This window comes from Pristiophorus japonicus, chromosome 6, assembly GCF_044704955.1.
Source record: "Pristiophorus japonicus isolate sPriJap1 chromosome 6, sPriJap1.hap1, whole genome shotgun sequence".
Lineage (NCBI taxonomy): Eukaryota > Metazoa > Chordata > Chondrichthyes > Pristiophoridae > Pristiophorus > Pristiophorus japonicus.
Window position 1 is genome coordinate 197,600,324 of NC_091982.1, and position 20,186 is coordinate 197,620,509.

At 40.5% G+C, this 20,186-nt stretch overlaps 1 protein-coding gene across 2 annotated transcripts in view; it reads left to right on the forward strand.

The window, feature by feature from the left end:
* Positions 1-17,394, forward strand: part of gmps (guanine monophosphate synthase) — a 71,508-nt gene extending 54,114 nt beyond the window's left edge. For both annotated transcript variants that reach the window (XM_070883533.1, XM_070883532.1), the window contains exons 7-16: positions 79-244; positions 1,091-1,242; positions 1,373-1,546; positions 1,926-2,031; positions 2,142-2,257; positions 11,796-11,921; positions 12,977-13,092; positions 13,249-13,379; positions 14,204-14,376; positions 15,005-17,394. In XM_070883533.1, the coding sequence (XP_070739634.1) occupies positions 79-244; positions 1,091-1,242; positions 1,373-1,546; positions 1,926-2,031; positions 2,142-2,257; positions 11,796-11,921; positions 12,977-13,092; positions 13,249-13,379; positions 14,204-14,376; positions 15,005-15,106 (1,362 nt within the window). In that variant the 3' untranslated portion in view covers positions 15,107-17,394. The remainder of the gene's footprint in view (positions 1-78; positions 245-1,090; positions 1,243-1,372; positions 1,547-1,925; positions 2,032-2,141; positions 2,258-11,795; positions 11,922-12,976; positions 13,093-13,248; positions 13,380-14,203; positions 14,377-15,004) is intronic.
* Positions 17,395-20,186: the final 2,792 nt, after the last annotated feature.

Here is a 20,186-nt window from a genome sequence, read left to right on the forward strand (position 1 = left end):
GGCATTGCACAAATTTGCTTTAATAAACAGAACTGGGTTTCCCAGTTTAGAAATTCTAACTTTTGTCACGATCCATAGGTTTTACTGAGTGGAGGAGTAGATTCTACTGTGTGCACAGCTTTGTTGAATAAGGCTTTGAACCAAGATCAAGTAATAGCTGTTCACATAGATAATGGTTTCATGCGGAAAAGAGAGTCTCAGTCTGTGGAGGAAGCCTTGAAGAAACTTGGCATTAAAGTCAAAGGTAAAAATAAAAAGATTATGTAACTGGTTTAAATGATATAGAACTGTTTAGATTTATGAAATATTACAGACCTGTATAAAGCACATGGAGCATATAGCATTTAGAAAGGGCATTAAAGCCATAGTGTACATGATAATGCCAGGGAAAGGAAGTTAGAATTGAGGAGAGACTTGAGATGCTATTTCCACTGGAACAGAGAATGCCAAGAGGAGATTTCATAATTATTTAAAATTATGAAAGGCTTTGGTAAAGTGAATAGGGAAAGCCCAATTCCTCTGATTTGGGAATCAGTAGAAGGGGTCATTAATATAAAATTGCCACTGAGCAGAGAGGTTAAGAGAAATGTCAGTGTGTTTTAAAACTATAGTGGATGTTTTGTATTGCAAGTCAAACACTAGCATCGCTAATAGCTTTATGTTCAGAACTCAACCTATATTGGAATGGTGGAGAGGAGGGAAATAACACTGGTAGCTCTATGCTGTAAAACTGTCCTGTACATTGGTTTGAGTACAGCAAATTGATAAGTGTAGTAAGTTTATTTGCTAGATTTTGTAGAATTCCCCACTATTGCCGTTTGAGTTTAGGACCCGAGTTAAGTCGCGTGTCAAATCCAAGGGAAAGATATTCACATGTTTTTCTATAAATCAGTGTCTGTAATGTGTAGTCTTCTGTAATCATTAGTACAAGAAACACAAGAATGCTACAAACTTTTATAGGACAAATTGTTTTGTCTGTATACTTCAATCTTTAACCATTGTGATATTCAGTTTTAAGTTGCATTTGAAGACTAGAATTTAGCTGTTTATTTCTGCAGATTATTACTGTAACTTTGTTTCAAATTTTCAGTGGTTAATGCAGCACATGCATTCTACAATGGCACAACAACTCTACCAATTTCAGAAGAAGACAGAACTCCAAGGAAAAGAATAAGTAAGACCCTAAATATGACAACAAATCCAGAAGAGAAAAGAAAAATAATAGGGGATACATTTGTAAAGGTATTTTTTGAATGAACTTTGTAGAATTAACTTTGTACGTTTTGATTTTATTATACGATATTCAAATGTTTTAGTTGAGAATAGTGCTGTGAAAGACAAAAAGCACATGTTTCTTTTCTCTTTATTCTAGGTTGCAAACGAAGTAATTGGGGAATTGAATCTAAAGCCTGAAGAAGTGTATCTTGCTCAAGGTACTTTGAGGCCAGATTTAATTGAAAGTGCTTCAATAGAGGCAAGTGGGAAAGCAGATGTCATCAAAACTCACCATAATGATACTGAACTGATAAGAAAATTGAGGGAAGAGGTCAGTAATGACTTTTATCAGCTTTGTTTCTAGTCTGTAAATTTAGCAAGTTTATTTAGTGTGATTAAAAAGAAAGTTGGTGATGCCTTTATCCAAAGTTTAAATCAATTGATCCTCTAATATCTTTTCAAGGTTGTTTTTAACAGTTTGGTTCACAGGTATGAGCTTGTTCTACAGATTCAGTTGGTCATATCTGTATTAATCAGCAATGTTCTGTCTGTTAGTAAATACGACTGCAGCAGTGAGCAATTGTGTATTTGCAAGTGCTTGCAATTTCTTTGTAAAGTTTTAAATATCTGTTTAATTTCATAATTATTTAGATCGAGAGTATATATTTTATAGTTAAGTTAGAATACATATAATTAATTGTGTTCTACAGGGTAAAGTGATAGAGCCACTAAAAGACTTTCACAAGGATGAAGTGAGGGCATTAGGCAGAGAACTGGGTCTTCCCGAAGATCTTGTTTCGAGGCACCCATTCCCAGGTAAACTGAATACACACAATCCTGCCTTCATTAAACTGGAAATCATTCCTTTTTGTAATTTCTCTTCGATCTAAAGTAATTTCCAATTTATGTTGAATTTTCTTTTAAAGGCCCTGGTCTTTCCATTAGAATAATCTGTGCTGATGAGCCTTTCATTTGCAAAGACTTTGCAGAAACTAACAACATTCTGAAAATAGTAGCTGATTTCTCTGCAAGTGTGAAAAAAGTAAGTAACGATGGATATTTCCTGGCCAATGTGTTTGCTTGCTGGAATTACTAGTGAAGGCTTCATTCATGAATTGGGAGAGCATTTGCCATTTCAGTTTTAACAGGATCAAAATAAGTCATGTGCAGTACAATATACTGCTCAATAAATGAGTCATCTATGTAAACCAGCAGTTTTCACACTTTTCAAACGTGTGGTGACCCCATGCAAATAATGACTGCCTGTCTTAAATTGTAAAAGACAATGGCCCAAAATTTGCTGCAATTGTGATATTGTTGACAAACATCATACTTAGACCTTTGTGTTCCTCGATTCTCCGGTAGCAGATTCACACCACAATTTGCTATAAAAATAATTAAAATGTGCCACAGTAAGTACACCAGCCGATCGGGAGCAGCCAATGTTTGACAAACATCCAAGGACCTGACGCAGAATGAAACATGTTGTTTAATGTTTTCATGTAAAAGAACTAAACCGTTTGCGCAGGTTTCCCATTTATTTGGCATCTATTGAAGGGGACGGTGTGAAAGGGCATCAGTCCATAAGGATGCTTATTGTTGTTGCACATCCTGGTGTCTGATTAATTTCACTTCTGGCAGTCTGTCTTGTCAGTAAATGGATTGTTTTATTTTAAACAAAGCTATAACATTAAAGAAAGCCTGGTTCAATAGTGAAAGACTGGAGCTGTTTTTTCCTTGCACACTTTTTAAAATCTATCAGTACAATCCCATGACACAGTAATATGGGCGTTCCAAAATAGCTGCATTTGATTATAACTCTCCCAACGCTTTGGAAACATGGAATTTTATTTAGTGGGAACTTCATGCAAACTGTGTCAAAACCAGCTGAGCGATTGAATACTTTACAGATTGAGTCCTCCAGTGTCATTCTGTAATGGTCTAAGTCGCAGTGACAATCACAGTGGTGTTAATTCAGCAAACTCAAACTCACCATTGATTTTAATGGGCGGGAGAAAGGGGTGTCAGAGCTATGATGATTCACTTCAACTTTTTCAGTGAGGGTTTCTGATAAAGTGCAAAAGTCCCAGAAAATTATGGCATGGTGTGCATAGTGGCATAAGTCACTCCATGCCATAATTTCCTGGAATTTTGGCATCATAATAATGGTATGAGAGGAAGCTTGCTGGGAACATAAAAACCGACTGCAAAAGCTTCTATAGATTAGTGAAGACAAATGTCGGTCTCTTGCAGTCAGATTCAGATGAATTTATAATGGGGAACAAAGAAATGGCGGACCAGTTAAACAGATACATTGGTTCTGTCTTCACGAAGGAAGACACCAGTAACCTTCCGGAAATACTAGGAGACCGAGGGCCTAGTGAGAAGGAGGAACTGAATGAAGGAAATCCTTATTAGGCAGGAAATTGTGTTAGGGAAATTGATGGGATTGAAGACCGATATATCCCCGGGGCCTGATAGTCTGCATCCCAGAGTACTTAAGGAAGTGGCCCTAGAAATAGTGGATGCATTGGTGATCATTTTCCAACAGTCTATCAACTCTGGATCAGTTCCTGTGGATTGGAGGGTAGCTAATGTAACCCCACTTTTTAAAAAAGGAGGGAGAGAAAACAGGTAATTATAGACCAGTTAGCCTGACATCAGTAGTGGGGAAAATGTTGGAATCAATTATTAAAGATGAAATAGCAGTGACAGGATTAGTCCCAAGTCAGCATGGATTTATGAAAGGGAAATCATGCTTGACAAATCTTCTAGAATTTTTTGAGGATGTAACTAGTAGAGTGGACAAGGGAGAACCGGTGGATGTGGTGTATTTGGACTTTCAAAAGGCCTTTGACAAGGTCTCACACACGAGATAGGTGTGCAAAATTAAAACACATGGTGATGGGGATAATGTACTGACGTGGATAGAGAACTGGTTGGCAGACAGGAAGCAGAGAGTCGGGATCAACGGGTCATAAGAACATAAGAATTAGGAACAGGAGTAGGCCATCTAGCCCCTCGAGCCTGCTCCGCCATTCAATAAGATCATGGCTGATCTGGTCGTGGACTCAGCTCCACTTACCCGCCCTCACCCCGTAACCCTTAATTCCCTTATTGGTTAAAAATCTATCTTTGACTTGAAAACATTCAATGAGCTAGCCTCAACTGCTTCCTTGGGCAGAGAATTCCACAGATTCACAACCCTCTGGGAGAAGAAATTCTTTCTCAACTCGGTTTTAAATTGGCTCCTCCGTATTTTGAGGCTGCCCTCTAGTTCTAGTCTCCCTTACCAGTGGAAACAACCTCTCTGGCTCTATCTTGTCCATCCCTTTCATGATTTTAAATGTTTCGATAAGATCACCCCTCATCCTTCTGAACTCCCAACGAGTAAAGACCCAGTATACTCAATCTATCATCATAAGGTAACCCCCTCATTTCTGGAATCAGCCTAGTGAATCGTCTCTGTACCCCTTCCAAAGCTAGTATATCCTTCCTTAAGTAAGGTGACCAAAACTGCACGCAGTACTCCAGGTGCGGCCTTACCAATACCTTATACAGTTGCAGCAAGACCTCCCTGCTTTTGTACTCCATCCCTCTCGCAATGAAGGCCAACATTCCATTCGCCTTCCTGATTACCTGCTGCACCTGGAAACTAACCTTTTGGGATTCATGCACAAGGACCCCCAGGTCCCTCTACACCACAGCATGTTGTAATTTCTCCCCATTCAAATAATATTCCCTTTTACTGTTTTTTTTTTTTTTCCCCAAGGTGGATGACCTCACACTTTCCGACATTGTATTCCATCTGCCAAACCTTAGCCCTTCGCTTAACCTATCCAAATCTTCTCGCAGTCTCTCTGAGTCCTCTACACAACCCGCTTTCCCACTAATCTTTGTCTCATCTGCAAATTTTGTTGTACTACACTCTGTCCCCTCTTCCAGGTCATCTATGTATATTGTAAACAGTTGTGGTCCCAGCACTGATCCCTGTGGCACACCACTAACCACTGATTTCCAACCGGAAAAGGACCCATTTATCCCGACTCTCTGCTTTCTGTTCGCCAGCCAATTCTCTATCCATGCTAATACATTTCCTCTGACTCCGCGTACCTTTATTTTCTGCAGTAACCTTTTGTGTGGCACCTTATCGAATGCCTTTTGGAAATCTAAATGCACCACATCCATCGATACACTTCAATCCACCATGCTCGTTATATCCTCAAAGAATTCCAGTAAGTTAGTTAAACATGATTTCCCTTTCATGAATCCATGCTGCGTCTGCTGGATTGCACTATTCCTATCTAGATGTCCCGCTATTTCTTCCTTAATAGTTTCAAGCATTTTCCCCACTACAGATGTTAAACTAACCGGCCTATAGTCACCTGCCTTTTGCCTGCCCCCTTTTTTAAACAGAGGCGTTACATTAGCTGCTTTCCAATCTGCTGGTACCTCCCCAGAGTCCAGAGAATTTTGGTAGATTATAACGAATGCATCTGCTATAACTTCCGCCATCTCTTTTAATACCCTGGGATGCATTTCATCAGGACCAGGGGACTTGTCTACCTTCAGTCCCATTAGCCTCTCCAGCACTACCCCCCTAGTAATAGTGATTGTCTCCAGGTCCTCCCTTCCCACATTCCTGTGGCCTGCAAATTTTGCTTCCGTCTTCCACTGTGAAGACGGAAGCAAAATAATTGTTTAAGGTCTCAGCCATTTCCACATTTCCCATTATTAAATCCCCCTTTTCATCTTCTAAGGGACCAACATTTACTTTAGTCACTCTTTTCCGTTTTATATATCTGTAAAAGCTTTTACTATCTGTTTTTATGTTTTGCGCAAGTTTACCTTCGTAATCTATCTTCCCTTTCTTTATTGCTTTTTTAGTCATTCTTTGCTGTTGCTTAAAATTTTCCCAATCCTCTAGTTTCCCACTAACCTTGGCCACCTTATACGCATTGGTCTTTGATTTGATACTTTCCTTTATTTCTTTGGTTATCCACGGCTGGTTATCCCTTCTCTTGCCGCCCTTTTTCACTGGAATATATTTTTGTTGCGCACTATGGAAGAGCTCCTTAAAAGTCCTCCACTGTTCCTCAATTGTGCCACCGTTTAGTCCTTGTTTCCAGTCTACTTTAGCCAACTCTGCCCTCATCCCACTGTAGTCCCCTTTGTTTAAGCATAGTACGCTCGTTTCTGACACAACTTCCTCATCCTCAATCTGTATTACAAATTCAACCATATTGTGAGAGGATTCCGAGAGGATCTTTTACTAGGAGATCGTTTATTTTTCCTGTCACATTACACAGGACCAGATCTAAGATGGCTTGCTCCCTTGTAGGTTCTGTTACATAATGTTCTAAGAAACAATCCCGTATGCATTCTATGAATTCCTCCTCCAGGCTACCCCGTGCGATTTGATTTGACCAATTGATATTTAGGTTAAAATCCCCCATGACTACTGCTGTTCCTTTTTCACATGCCTCCATTATTCCCTTGATTATTGCCCGCCCCACCGTGAAGTTATTATTTGGGGGCCTATAAACTACGCCGATCAGTGATTTTTTTCCCCTTACTATCTCTAATCTCCACCCACAACGATTCAACATTTTGTTCATTGGAGCCAATATCATCCCTCACAACTGCCCTGATATCATCTTTTATTAACAGAGCTACTCCACCTCCTTTCCCTTCTTGCCTATCTTTCTGAATCGTCAGATACCCCTGTATGTTCAATTCCCAGTCTTGGCCACCCTGCAACCATGTTTCTGTAATGGCCACCAAATCATACCCATTTGTAATGATTTGTGCCGTCAACTCATTTACTTTATTTCGAATGCTGCGTGCATTTAGGTAGAATGTTTTCATCCTAGTTTTTAAACCATGATTTTTAGTTTTGACCCCTCCTGCAGCCCTTTTATATTCAGTGGCCCTTTTTGTTTCTTGTCTTTGGTTTCTCTGCTCTACACTTTTACTCATCTCTTTTCTGTCTTTTGTTTTTGTCTCCTTTTTGTTTCCCTCTGTCTCCCTGTATTGGTTTCCATCCCCCTGCCATATTAGTTTAACTCCTCCCCAACAGCACTAGCAAACACTCCCCCTAGGACATTGGTTCCAGTCCTGCCCAAGTGCAGACCGTCCAGTTTGTACTGGTCCCACCTCCCCCAGAACCTGTTCCAATGCCCCACGAATTTGAATCCCTCCCTGCTGCACCACTGCTCAAGCCACGTATTCATCTGTGCTATCCTGCGATTCCTACTCTGACTAGCACGTGGCACTGGTAGCAATCCTGAGATTACTAATTTTGAGGTTCTACTTTTTAATTTCGCTCCTAGCTCCTTAAATTCGTCTCGTAGGACCTCATCCCTTTTTTTTTTAAACCTATGTCGTTGGTACCAATGTGCACCACGACAACTGGCTGTTCTCCCTCCCTTTTTAGAATGTCCTGCACTCGCTCGGAGACATCCTTGACCCTTGCACCAGGGAGGCAACATACCATCCTGGAGTCTCGGTTGCGGCCGCAGAAACGCCTATCTATTCCCCTTATGATTGAATCCCCTATCACTATCGCGCTCCCACTCTTTTTCATGTCCTCCTGTACATCAGAGCCAGCCACGGTGCCATGAACTTGGCGGCTGCTGCTGCTGCTCTCCCCTAATGAGTCATCTCCCTCAACAGCACTCAAAGCAGTGTATCTGTTTTGCAGGGGGATGACCAGATGGGACCCCTGCACTACCTTCTTTGTACTACTCTTCCTGCTGGTCTTCCATTCCCTAGCTGGCTGTGGATCCTTCTCATGCGGTAAGACCAACTCACTACACGTGCCATTTGTGTCATTCTCAGCATCGTGGATGCTCCAGAGTGAATCCATCCTCAGCTCCAAATCTGCAACGCGGTCCGTCAGAAGATGGAGGCGGATACACTTCTCACACACGTAGTCGTCGGGGACACCAGAAGTGTCCCTGAGTTCCCACATGGTACAGGAGGAGCATAACACGTGACCAAGCTCTCCTGCCATGCCTTATCCCTTAGATATACTTAAATTGGTAACAACAATGTTACAGTTTACTTACTGATATAAAAAATAAAAAGAAAAGCTACTCACCAATCACCAGCCAATCACTTACCCCCTTGGCTGTGACGTCACCTTTTGATTCCTTTCTACTTTTTTGCCTTCTCTCCCCGCTGTAGCTGTACGCCTTTTATAGGCCGCTCCGACGCTGCTCCCGCCTCTCGCCAACTGCCGCTGCCTGTGGAACACCCGCTGGGCCTTTTATAGGCCGCTCTGACGCTGCTCCCGCCTCTCACCAACTGCCGCCGCCTGTGGAATACCCGCTGGGCCTTTTATAGGCCGCTCCGACACTGCTCCCACCTCTCGCCAACTGCCGCTGCCTGTGGAATACCCGCTGGGCCTTTTATAGGCCGCTCCAACGCTGCTCCCGCCTCTCACCAACTGCCGCAGAATGGCTGGCAGTGACTAGTGGGGTGCCACAGGGCTCAGTGCTGGGACCCCAGCTATTTACAATATACATTAATGATTTGGATGAAGGAATTGAGTGTAATATCTCAAAGTTTGCAGATGACACTCGACTGGGTGGCGGTGTGAGCTGTGAGGAGGACGCTAAGAGGCTGCAGGGTGACTTGGACAGGTTAGGTGAGTGGGCAAATGCATGGCAGATGCAGTATAATGTGGATAAATGTGAGGTTATCCACTTTGGTGGCAAAAACACAAAGGCAGAATATTATCTGAATGGCGGCAGATTAGGAAAAAGGGAGATGCAATGAGACCTGGATGTCATGGTACATCAGTCATTGAAAATTGGCATGCAGGTGAAGAAGGCAAATGGTATGTTGGCCTTCATAGCTTGGGGATTTGAGTATAGGAGCAGGGAGGTCTTACTGCAGTTGTACAGGGCCTTGGTGAGGCCTCACCTGGAATATTGTGTTCAGTTTTGGTCTCCTAATCTGAGGAAGGACATTTTGCTCTTGAGGGAGTGCAGCGTAGGTTCACCAGACTGATTCCCGGGATGACAGAACTGACATATGAGGAGAGACTGGATCGACTGGGCCTGTATTCACTGAAGTTTAGAAGGATGAGAGGGGATCTCATAGAAACATATAAAATTCTGACGGGACTGGACAGGTTAGATGCAGGAAGAATGTTCCCTATGTTCTGGAAGTCCAGAACCAGGGAACACAGACTAAGGACTGAAATAAGGAGAAACTTCTTCACTCAGTTGTTAACCTGTGGAAATCCCTACCACATAGAGTTGTTGATGCCAGTTCATTGGATATATTCAAGAGGGAATTAGATATGGCCCTTACGGCTAAAGGGATCAAGGGGTATGGAGAGAAAGCAGGAAAGGGGTACTGAGGTGAATGATCAGCCATGATCTTATTGAATGGTGGTGCAGGCTCGAAGGGCTGAATGGCCTACTCCTGCACCTATTTTCTATGTTTCTATTACTGTGCCACATGCTTTCAGCAAATTCAGGCCAAGTGTCAGCAACTCAGAAACATTGATGTATACTTTTTAAAAAAAAAAACTTTTGCCATTGTAACACAAAAACGGAATAATTCAACAGATACAGAATTCTCCTACAGAAATCTGTCTTTGTGCACTTCTCGGGTTAAGGGACCCCAGTTTCAAAAGCAATGATGGAGCTGGGTTGGCAATACCTTATAAACTTATAAAAGTCTCATGAGCCCAACAAAATTGTGCCAGAAGTAATGCACATTGGGCGGACTAATATGGAGAGACAGTATATTATAAATGGCAGATTTTTTTGAAAAGTGCAGATGAGCAGAGTGAACTTGGTATCCATGTACACAAATCCTTAAAGGTGGCAGGGCAAGTTGATAAAGTACTTTAAAAAAACATACAGGTTACTTGAGTTTAGAACTAGAGGCATAGAATAGAAAAGCAAAGCGATCATACTAGAACTTTATAAATCACTGGTTAGGCCTCTGCTGGAATATTGTGGATAATTCTGGGTACCACAGTTTAGGAAAGATGTAAATGCCATAGAAAAGGTACAGAGGAGGTTTACCAGAATGTTAGCGGGGTGAGGGTCTTCAGTTATGAGGAGAGGTTGGAAAAACTTAGGACTGTCCTCCTTAGAACAGAGTAGGTTGAGAGATGACATCATGGAGATTTTCAAGACTGAGAGGATTTGATAGAGTAGGTAGAGACTAACTATTCCCTCTGACGAGTGGTCATTAATTCAAAATCATTAGCAAAAGATCTAGATGGGAGCTGAGAAGACATTTTATCACTCAAAGTTGTGAGGATCTGGAACGCTCTACCTGAAAAGGTGATGGAAGCTGATTCCATAAATAATTTTAAAAGGGAGTTGGTCAGGTAACATAGAAACATAGAAAATAGGTGCAGGAGTAGGCCCTTTGAGCCTGCACCACCATTCAATAAGATCATGGCTGCTCATTCCCTCAGTACTACTTTCCTGTTTTCTCTCCATACCCCTTGATCCCTTTAGCCGTAAGGGCCACATCTTGCTCCCTCTTGAATATATCCAATGAACTGGCATCAACAACTCTCTGTGGTAGGGAATTCCACAACTCTCTGAGTGAAGAAGTTTCTTCTTATCTCGGTCCTAAATGGTCTACCCCTTATCCCTTGGACTGTGTCCCCTGGTTCTGGACTTCCCCAATATCGGGAACATTCTTCCTGCATCTAACCTGTCCAGTCCCGACAGAATCTTATATGTTTCTATGAGATCCTCTCTCATCCTTCTAAACTCCAATGTATAAAGGCCCAGTTGATCCAGTCTCTCCTCATATGTTAGTCCAGCCATTCCGAGAGTCAGTCTGGTGAACCTTTGCTGCACTCCCTCAATAGCAAGAACGCCCTTCCTCAGATTAGGAGACCAAAACTGAACACAATATTCCAGGTGAGGCCTCACCAAGGCCCTGTACAACTGCAGTAAGACATCCCTGCTCCTATATGCAAATCCCCTAGCTATGAAGACCAACATACCATTTGCCTTCTTCACCGCCTGCTGTACCTGTCTGCCAACTTTCAAAGACTGATGTACCATGACACCCAGGTCTTGTTGCAGCTCCCCTTTTCCTAATCTGCCGCCATTCAGATAATCTGCCTTTGTGTTTTTGCCCCCAAAGTGAATAACCTCACATTTATCCACATTATACTGCATCTGCCATGCATTTGCCCACTCCCCTAACCTGTCCAATTCACCCTGCAGCCTCTTAGTGTCCTCCTCACAGCTCACACCGCCACCCAGGTTAGTGTCATCTGCAAACTTGGAGATATTACTTGAGGATGAGGAACTTGCAGCGTTATGGACCAAATGTGGGACTAAGTACAACTGATCTTTCAAAGTGCCAGCACAGGCACGAAGGGCCAAATGGCCTCCTGTGCTGTAAGTTTCTATGATTCTATAAAACGAGTACATTTTCTTTTTGTTGCCACATGAACCCTGATGCAGGATTATTTGTATGGCTTAACAATGTATTGATTGTATATAGAAATATTTATCCTGTTTTTTTTTAAGCAAAGAATCTGTTTACAGAAAATACTAATCTAAGAGTCTTGGGTTCTTGTACAGCCACACACTTTACTGCAGAGGGTCAAGTCCTGTACAAGTGATGAAGAGCAAGAAAAATTGATGCAAATTACAAGCCTGCATTCACTCAATGCTTTTCTGATGCCAATTAAAACTGTTGGGGTACAGGTTAGTAATGCATTATAAGAAATGGGTAAGTCAATACAAAAACTGTTAAACTTGATATCATTTGTAATAAATTTCTTTAAAAATAGAGTTTGGATAAAATGGAATTATTTCAACAGATTATGTAGACTGGAATTGAAATGCATTGGTGTAAATTGTTCAGTTTAATGCCCTTTTAGTTAGCAGTTTAAAGGAACAGAGTAACTTTTTACATTACCTGGAGTGTACTGTATATTATATTTTAAATATGTAATAGCACTTGGAAAGCCGTACCTAACCTGTTTCCATGGTGGGTTAGATAATCTGGAAATTTATCACCTGCGAAACGAGAAGTAAGGTACGTTTGCAGATGGGCTACCATATGTTGACTCTTATTCTGCCTGTAAATGTGTGTATTTATCTGTAATATATATTCTACTGAATTGGAGGATTGCCATATTCATTTTATTACCACTACCAATTAGAGCTAAATATCGACTGTTGTTTAGATTTTGGCCATTATTATGTATTCTGGGAGCTACTCTGCAAATGCATCATATTAACAGATTTGTTGTTTTTATATTGTAATTTTAAACTATTTAAGAATAAATATGAAGTGAAAATTAGACATTACAGGTTGAACCTCTCTTATCCGGCACCCTCGGGACCTGGCCTGTGCCGGATAAGGGATTTTGCCAGACAAGGGGAGGTCACGTTAAATTGGATGGTATAGGTACTGAGCAAGGGGATGTCGGGGCTGGTTGGCTTGGGGCTGGGAGTGCAGCAGAAGAGGGGGTGCGGGGGCGGTGGATCGCGGGGTCAGGCCAGCGATTGCGGGAGTCGGTAGGGAGGAAGAACTTCAATTTGTTCATGCCGGAGTTCTGCGAATATGCCACCTGGTGGCTGGGGGTGGCACCGGATAAGCGAGTCCCAGATAAGTGTATTGCTAAATGAGCTGCTGTATTTTTATACTTTAAAGATTTATTGAATTCTAGGGTAGTGTATTTTCCTCAGTGGAGCCTGTATTTTAAGAATAAAGTTTGCTGAACTTTTTTGAAAATTGTATTTTTGTCTTGCAGGGTGACTGCAGATCGTACAGCTATGTTTGCGGTATATCGAGTAAGGATGCGCCGCACTGGGATTTCCTCATGTTCCTAGCCAGACTTATTCCGCGAATGTGTCATAATATTAACAGGTTGTTTTTATATTGTAATTTTAAACTATTTTAAGAGTAAATATGAAGTGAAAATTGAACATTGCTATTTTTTGTGGAGTATAATGCTAACAACTCTTTTACTGTTAAAAACTATTGCAGATTTGTTCTGTATTAATGAAAATGTTTGTGTTTCAGAGTTGTGTACATTTTTGGACCACAGATCCGAGAACCTATAACAGATGTAACGCCAACTTTTCTAACTACAGGAGTGCTTAGCACACTCCGGCAGGCTGACTTTGAGGCTCACAACATTCTTCGAGAGTCTGGTAGGAATACAGTTAAATACTCTTGAGAAATGTTATTAAGTAGGATGAATTCTTAGTGAAGATAAGATTGTATTCTCCTTCCACTGAATTAATCTGATACAATTATCGTTCTGATTTTCAGAAATTTGGTGTTGCAAAAAAGGTTTTTCCCCCTTCCCTTTATGTAATAGTCTGGTGGCCAAGAGACAACTACTGCCAGACCTGTAGCACTTTCTATGCTTGGTTTGTGGGGGGTTGAATGAGATTAGCGTGAGATGGTTCTCTTGTCTACTTTTTCATCAATACCTGCAATGATGCAAACATCTTTTGGCATGCCTTCTGTTGCCTAGGCCCCAAGCTCTGGAACTCCCTGCCTAAACCTCTCCACCTTTACATCTCTTTCCCCCTTCAAGATGGTCCTTAAAACATACCTCTTTGACCAAGCTTTTGGTCACCTGTGCTAATTTTTACTTATGTGGCTCGGTGTCAAATTTTTTATCTCATAATACACTTGTGAAGTGCCTTGGAACGTTTCACTACGTTAAAGGCGCTATATAAATGCAAGTTGTTGCTCAGATACTCCGTTGATAGAGCTTTCTTGGTAGGGAATTGCAGATGCAAGCTTCCATCCTCTGGTGCAACACATTGGTATGTCAAACTGCTGCGTAACAGAGAAACCTTTTTTCTATTCAGATATTTTATTAGCTTTCTCCAGATAAAGAAATTACAATAATTTGGGTTTCAGTCTCCAACAGTAGGTAGAAATTAACTCAATCCGTGATTACTTGACTTAAGTATACAACATACTTCAGTAAATGCTGAACTGCGTGTGTGTGTGTTTACAGGTTTCTCTGGGAAAGTTAGTCAGATGCCAGTTATTTTAACACCATTGCATTTTGACCGTGACCCATTCCAGAAGCAGCCATCCTGTCAGAGATCTGTGGTCATTCGGACCTTCATTACAAGTGATTTCATGACTGGCATCCCAGCAACTCCTGGCAATCACATTCCTGAAGAGGTGAGAGATGAATTTTGTAGTTCGTGGAAAATTGAGGTTTTTTCATCTACAATTTAGAGGGTGTTTTCTAGCATTGATACAGAAATGTATTACTGAATATAAATATACAATTTCTGTGGTTGGTTTGCGACTGAAACTAATGTGGTATGCAAATATACCTGGTTACATATTTTCTTTTCTAGTTTTATCTCCTCTCATGCAGTTTCAGACTCCTTTTGGGGTAAATTATATAGACGCGAACAGCAACCAATTTGTTCCTTGCTGAAATGATCATTCTTCAAGTGTGAGTCTAGACACTGGAAGTCAGTATGCAGGGCGTCGCAGCTGAGCCCAATCTGGTTTGTGCTCTGCGCCCACAATCATGCAGTTTCCAGTGGATAGTGATCAGTAACTGGCACACTGACTCACTAATTCTCTCCTTCTCCCCTATCCTGCTCTAGCTCAGCACAGGGAATACTTAAGAATTTCAACTGCTGTCCTGACAAATCATCAGCTCAGACCTAGGGTCTTTAAGGCTTAGTGCTACACGAGCCCACTAGACCATTGTGCAGCTTTTAATCAGTATTTTTAAAAGCACATCAAAAGAATTAAATATTAATGAGAACAATTTTTTTCTTGTATATGTCAGGTTATTTTAAAAATGGTGAGAGAAATCAAGAAAATACCTGGAATATCCCGTGTAATGTATGACTTGACCTCAAAGCCACCTGGAACCACGGAATGGGAGTGAATAAAAGAATTTATTTCTGTGAAAACATTCCCAATATTAACAGTACAGTGGAAGTGTGACTGGAGCTGCTACTTTGCACCTTTTTTTGTCATCCTCTTTTCTCCTCTTCCTCCACCCCCCCCCCCAATCTCCTCTGGAGCCTGGCGTGTAATTCAGTGTTTGGCAAGGACACATTATAATGGGCTAAGAATATGTACGGGTAAATGGATTCAGCATCAGATTGTTCTGGTAAAATTGTAAAGCTTTTGCCAATGTATTTTGATGTCCTTTATAGTTCAGTTTGTCTGGTGTTTTGTACATTCTAAGACACAGTTCATTTACAGTACATTTACTAAGCCATTGTCAGTGTGTCATTGTAAAACTCAATTATTGATGTGACCAATTTTTTTTTGAACAGATCTGTTACAAATATTTTGCCAAATGGATAGGTTGTATTGAATTGTATTGACCAGTTTAGATGTATTCCAGTCTATTTAAAGTTTCTTGACAGTTTGTAATTGCATTGTTCTAGATGAACAAATTACCAGCAGTTTGGCTTTGTTTATCACTATAATCTTGGAAACTATGAAATGGTTAGAAGGAATGCAGTTGTGATTTTTATGGGCTATAGAACTTTCATCAAAGGGTTTTATTTTTGCCAAAAATCCTGATCGTATACATGTTTTTGGATGGATATTAACAGCTAACTGCATTGTACTGTACATAATTCCAAATTGTGTGTGAACCAAAATTTTATTTGAGGGATCAGAGGACTGGGGTTTTCCAAAGGCAGCATTTTTAATGTATCATTTGACAATTTTATATATCTATTTTATTAACTGACTAATTTCATTGTGAAATATTTTCACTTTGGTACCTATCTAGATATCAGTTTATCAACACAATATGTAAGCTTGTAGTTATTTGTTGCTTTAATTTGATCACTTCCATATCCCACATGTTCAGAAATGTAATTTATAATTGTAAACTGTCAAATTAATAAATTGATAAGACATCGCAAGTTCTGAAATTTCCATGCAAAAGTAACTTTGGTGTTAATAGTACAACATAAAAGGTTTTTTGTTTCGAGTTTACTGCAGAGGTATTGTTGAAAATCTAGTCTGTCTGCTTGACAGGATTCCATTTTTGAAATAAAAGTTCTTTTTTTGACAAAAACCCCACTCATTTGGTCATAACCAGAGTTTTGCAGATTAAAAAACTCAGTCCAGCTACCTTAATGTTCCTATGCCTAATTTATCCAGATTGCATTTACGTGTGTGGAAAAAATTTTCCTTTTCAGAATGCAACTAAAATTTAAAGGGTGTATATAGTAACATTTGTGAATGATATTAGAAACAAAATCTCTCAGCTAAGCTGCAGACTTGTAGGTAGATCAGATGAGCTCTTTGACCAGGTCGCTTCAAGCACTTGAGTGGGTTTGATAAAGCGGAACTAGCACCAAAGACTTTATTTTGATTTGTAAGGTATTTCCTTACTTCCTTCAATTTTTAGCTATTTGAAGGAGCTGCATGTCATAGTAAAATTAATGATTTCATATCAATACCTGATGCCTGATTTTAATGCCTGAGCAATCTGTTTACTACTTTGCCAGGACTGCCATTTTGGAATTGGGACTCCACAAACAGCTAGGTTATTCATCATGCTTCTGATGTTGCATTAAAACACATTTTTATTTGGAAAAATCATGATTTATAACACTGCTGAGAAAGAAGTTTTCCGCCAAAAAGGCCTTGGATCAAATTTGTGGTACTTAGTTCCTTTATTTAAAACATAAATAAAAGCCTAAATCACAATATTTGTAATGTTGGTACTGCAGTCACTTTTTCTGGTAAAATAAAGCCCCTTGTTCAAGATTTATAGTTGGCACAAAGTGGGAGAATTTTATATTCAAGCTACATGTCACCAATGTTGAGGAAAATGTGACTTAAAATACGTGAACCTTGCCATTAAAAACTACTGACCAGTGAGTTCATTGAGATCTCCATCTTAAATTATTAAATTAAACAAAACTGCCTCCTTTTCAAGAACCATGGTAGGCATCAAGCAAGAAAATAGGTGAAATATTAGTCAAAGGTGTATCCGCTTAGTTTCCTTTTCACATCCTGGCTGGTAATGAGATCTATTGGTCAACATGCAAATCACTTAAGTGACTTAAGTCAGTGTATAAATATATATATAGGTGCTGCTGTAAATTAATTTTTTCTTAGTAATTCATTTTATTGCATGCATATTTCCTATCTACAGATTCTGTTTATTGTTGAGCCTCAATAAAGTATGGTATTAAATCACTTATGACTTTTCATTAAAAGCTGCAGCTTACACCATACAAGATGTACTGGAATGTTAGATCAGTTGCTTTCAGCTCTTAAACTGCTAACATCTTCAAGGAATTCTGTTACCCAAGGTCAATCACTAACTTTTCAGTTGATGCAGAAACAAACCCGAATATAGAAATAACATAGATATCAGGAATAGTTTTATTCTAATAAACTTATACTAAAATGCATTAATGTTAGTATTTCCTCATCCCCTGCTCTTCTCTCCCATCCCCTATGGTTTAATAGAAGTTTCTTATCCCGTATTTTCTATTTCCTTCTGTTCTTTACACATGCAAGTCATGACTGTAACGTAGCCAAGTTTGCTGACGATACAAAGATGGGAGGAAAGGTAATGTGTGAGGAGGACATAAAGAGGCTGCAGGAGGACATAGACAGGCGAAGTGAGTGGGCAAGAATTTGGCAGATGGAGTATAATGGAAAGTGTGAGGTCATGCACTTTGGCAGAAAAAAATCAAAGAGCAAGTTATTATTTAAATGGAGAAAGATTGCAAAGTGCTGCAGTTCAGCGGGACCTGAGGGTACTTGTGCATGAAACGCAAAAGGATAGTATGCAGGTACAGCAAGTGATCAGGAAGGCCAATGGAATCTTGGTCTTTATTGCAAAGGGGATGGAGTATAAAAGCAGGGAAGTCTTGTTACAGCTGTACAGGGTATTGGTGAGGCCACCGTGCAGTTCTGGTTTCCATATTTACGAAAGGATATACTTGATGTGGAGGTTGTTCAGAGAAGGTTCACTAGGTTGATCCTGGGGATGAGGGGGTTGACTTATGAGGAAAGGTTGAGCAGATTGGGCCTCTACTCATTGGAATTCAGAAGAATGAGGTGTGATCTTATAGAAAACGTATAAGATTATGAGGGGGGTTGACAAGGTGGATGTTGAGAGGATGTTTCCACTGGTGGGGGAGACATGAACTAGAGACCTAGAATAAGGGTACACCCATTTAGAACAGATGAGGAGAAATTTCTAATGAGGGTTGTGAATCTGGAATTTGCTGCCTCAGAGAGCTATGGAAGCTGGGATATTAAATAAATTTAAGACAGAAATAGTTTCTTAAACGATAAGGGGTTCTGGGGAGCGGGCAGGGAAGTGGAGCAGGGTCCATGATCAGATCAGCCATGATCTTATTGATTGGTGGGGCAGGCTCAAGGGGCCTTACAGCCTACTCCTGCTCCGATTTCTTATGTTATGACCACCTTGCACCTATTTGGCTCAGATTCATTCAAAAAACAGCAACCATTCAACTGAACAGATATGTTGAATAGAAGTTCGCCAAACATCTTTTGGGAAATTACAAGAGTCTATAATAATTACTGGTGCACAGGTTTTTAAAATTACTTTGCGTCAGTATTTGCTGTGGAGGAAGAGGATAGCATGCCGGACATCTCAAGGAAACTAATATTGAATCGGACGAGGACTCACCAAAATTAACATAAGCAAAGTAATAAATGAAGAAAATAATGGCACTAAAAAGTGACATTCCCAGGACCAGATTGATTCCATCCCAGGGTTTTAAAGGAAGTAGATGAAGACATTGCAGGTGCCTATAATCTTTTAAAGTTCTCTAGATTTGGGAAATGTTTCTTTAGGTTGGAAAACAGCGCATGTCAGTCCACTATTTAGAAAATAGATGCAGGAGTAGGCCATTCGACCCTTCTAGCCTGCACCGCCATTCAATGAGTTCATGGCTGAACATGCAACTTCAGTATTTAAGAAAGGTGAGAGAGGGAAACCAGGGAATTTATAGACCTGTTGGCCTAAAATCGTTGTCGGGAAATTACTAGAGTCCATAATTAAGAATAGAGTGAACACCTTGAAAATTTTCAGCTGGTCAAGAGAGCTAGCCTGGATTTGTGAAGGGCAGATCATGCCTGACGAACCTGATTGAATTTTTTGAATCCGCTTCGTCAGGCATGTAGACTAAAGTAGTGAACAACAGAATGTCTATGGATGTTATTTATATGGACTTCCAGAAAGCATTTGATAAAGTTCCTCACAAGAGATTACTGGCTAAAGTTGAAACTCTCAGAATTGAAGATAAATTATTGACCGGGTACTCTAATTGACAGGATATGGCTAGTGGTGTCGCACAAGGATCGGTGCTGGGGCCTCAACTATCCACTATTAACTACTTAGATGATGAGATAGAAAGCCACATATCCAAGTTTGCCAATGACACAAAGATAGATGGCATTGTAGCAGTGTAGACGGAAGCATAAAATTACAAAGATACTAATAGATGAAGCAAATTGGCAAAATGAATTTCAAATGTGAAGCTACCTACTTTGGACCTAAAGAGGATAGATCAGAGTACTTTCTAAATGGTGAAAAATTAGAAACAGTGGGCTCAATTTTCCGCAGGAGTTGCTCCGTTTTTTTTTGGAGTAGACTGCTTTTCCTGGCCTAACTTAAAAATTCCCAGTTTCCCCAATCAATTTGCACCAGCATAACTCATGTTTTTTTTGGGTTCGTTTTTTTCTCAAAAGGGGGCATTTCCAGCCACCTATGCCAGTTCTGGCCATTTAGCTGGCCAAGATTGCCTAATAGTTACTCCATTTCTACTTAGGCCAGCGTATGTGGCCACTTGAGAAAATCCTTGCAGAGAGTTAACGAAATTGGCACAGGTAAGTGTGACGGATGCCTGGACAGCAGCAGCAGAGGAGGGGGTGGAGGAAAGCCTTTGACGGGGAGGCCACTCGGCCAGGGGCGGGAGAACGTTATGGCAGGCAGAAGAACTCAGATC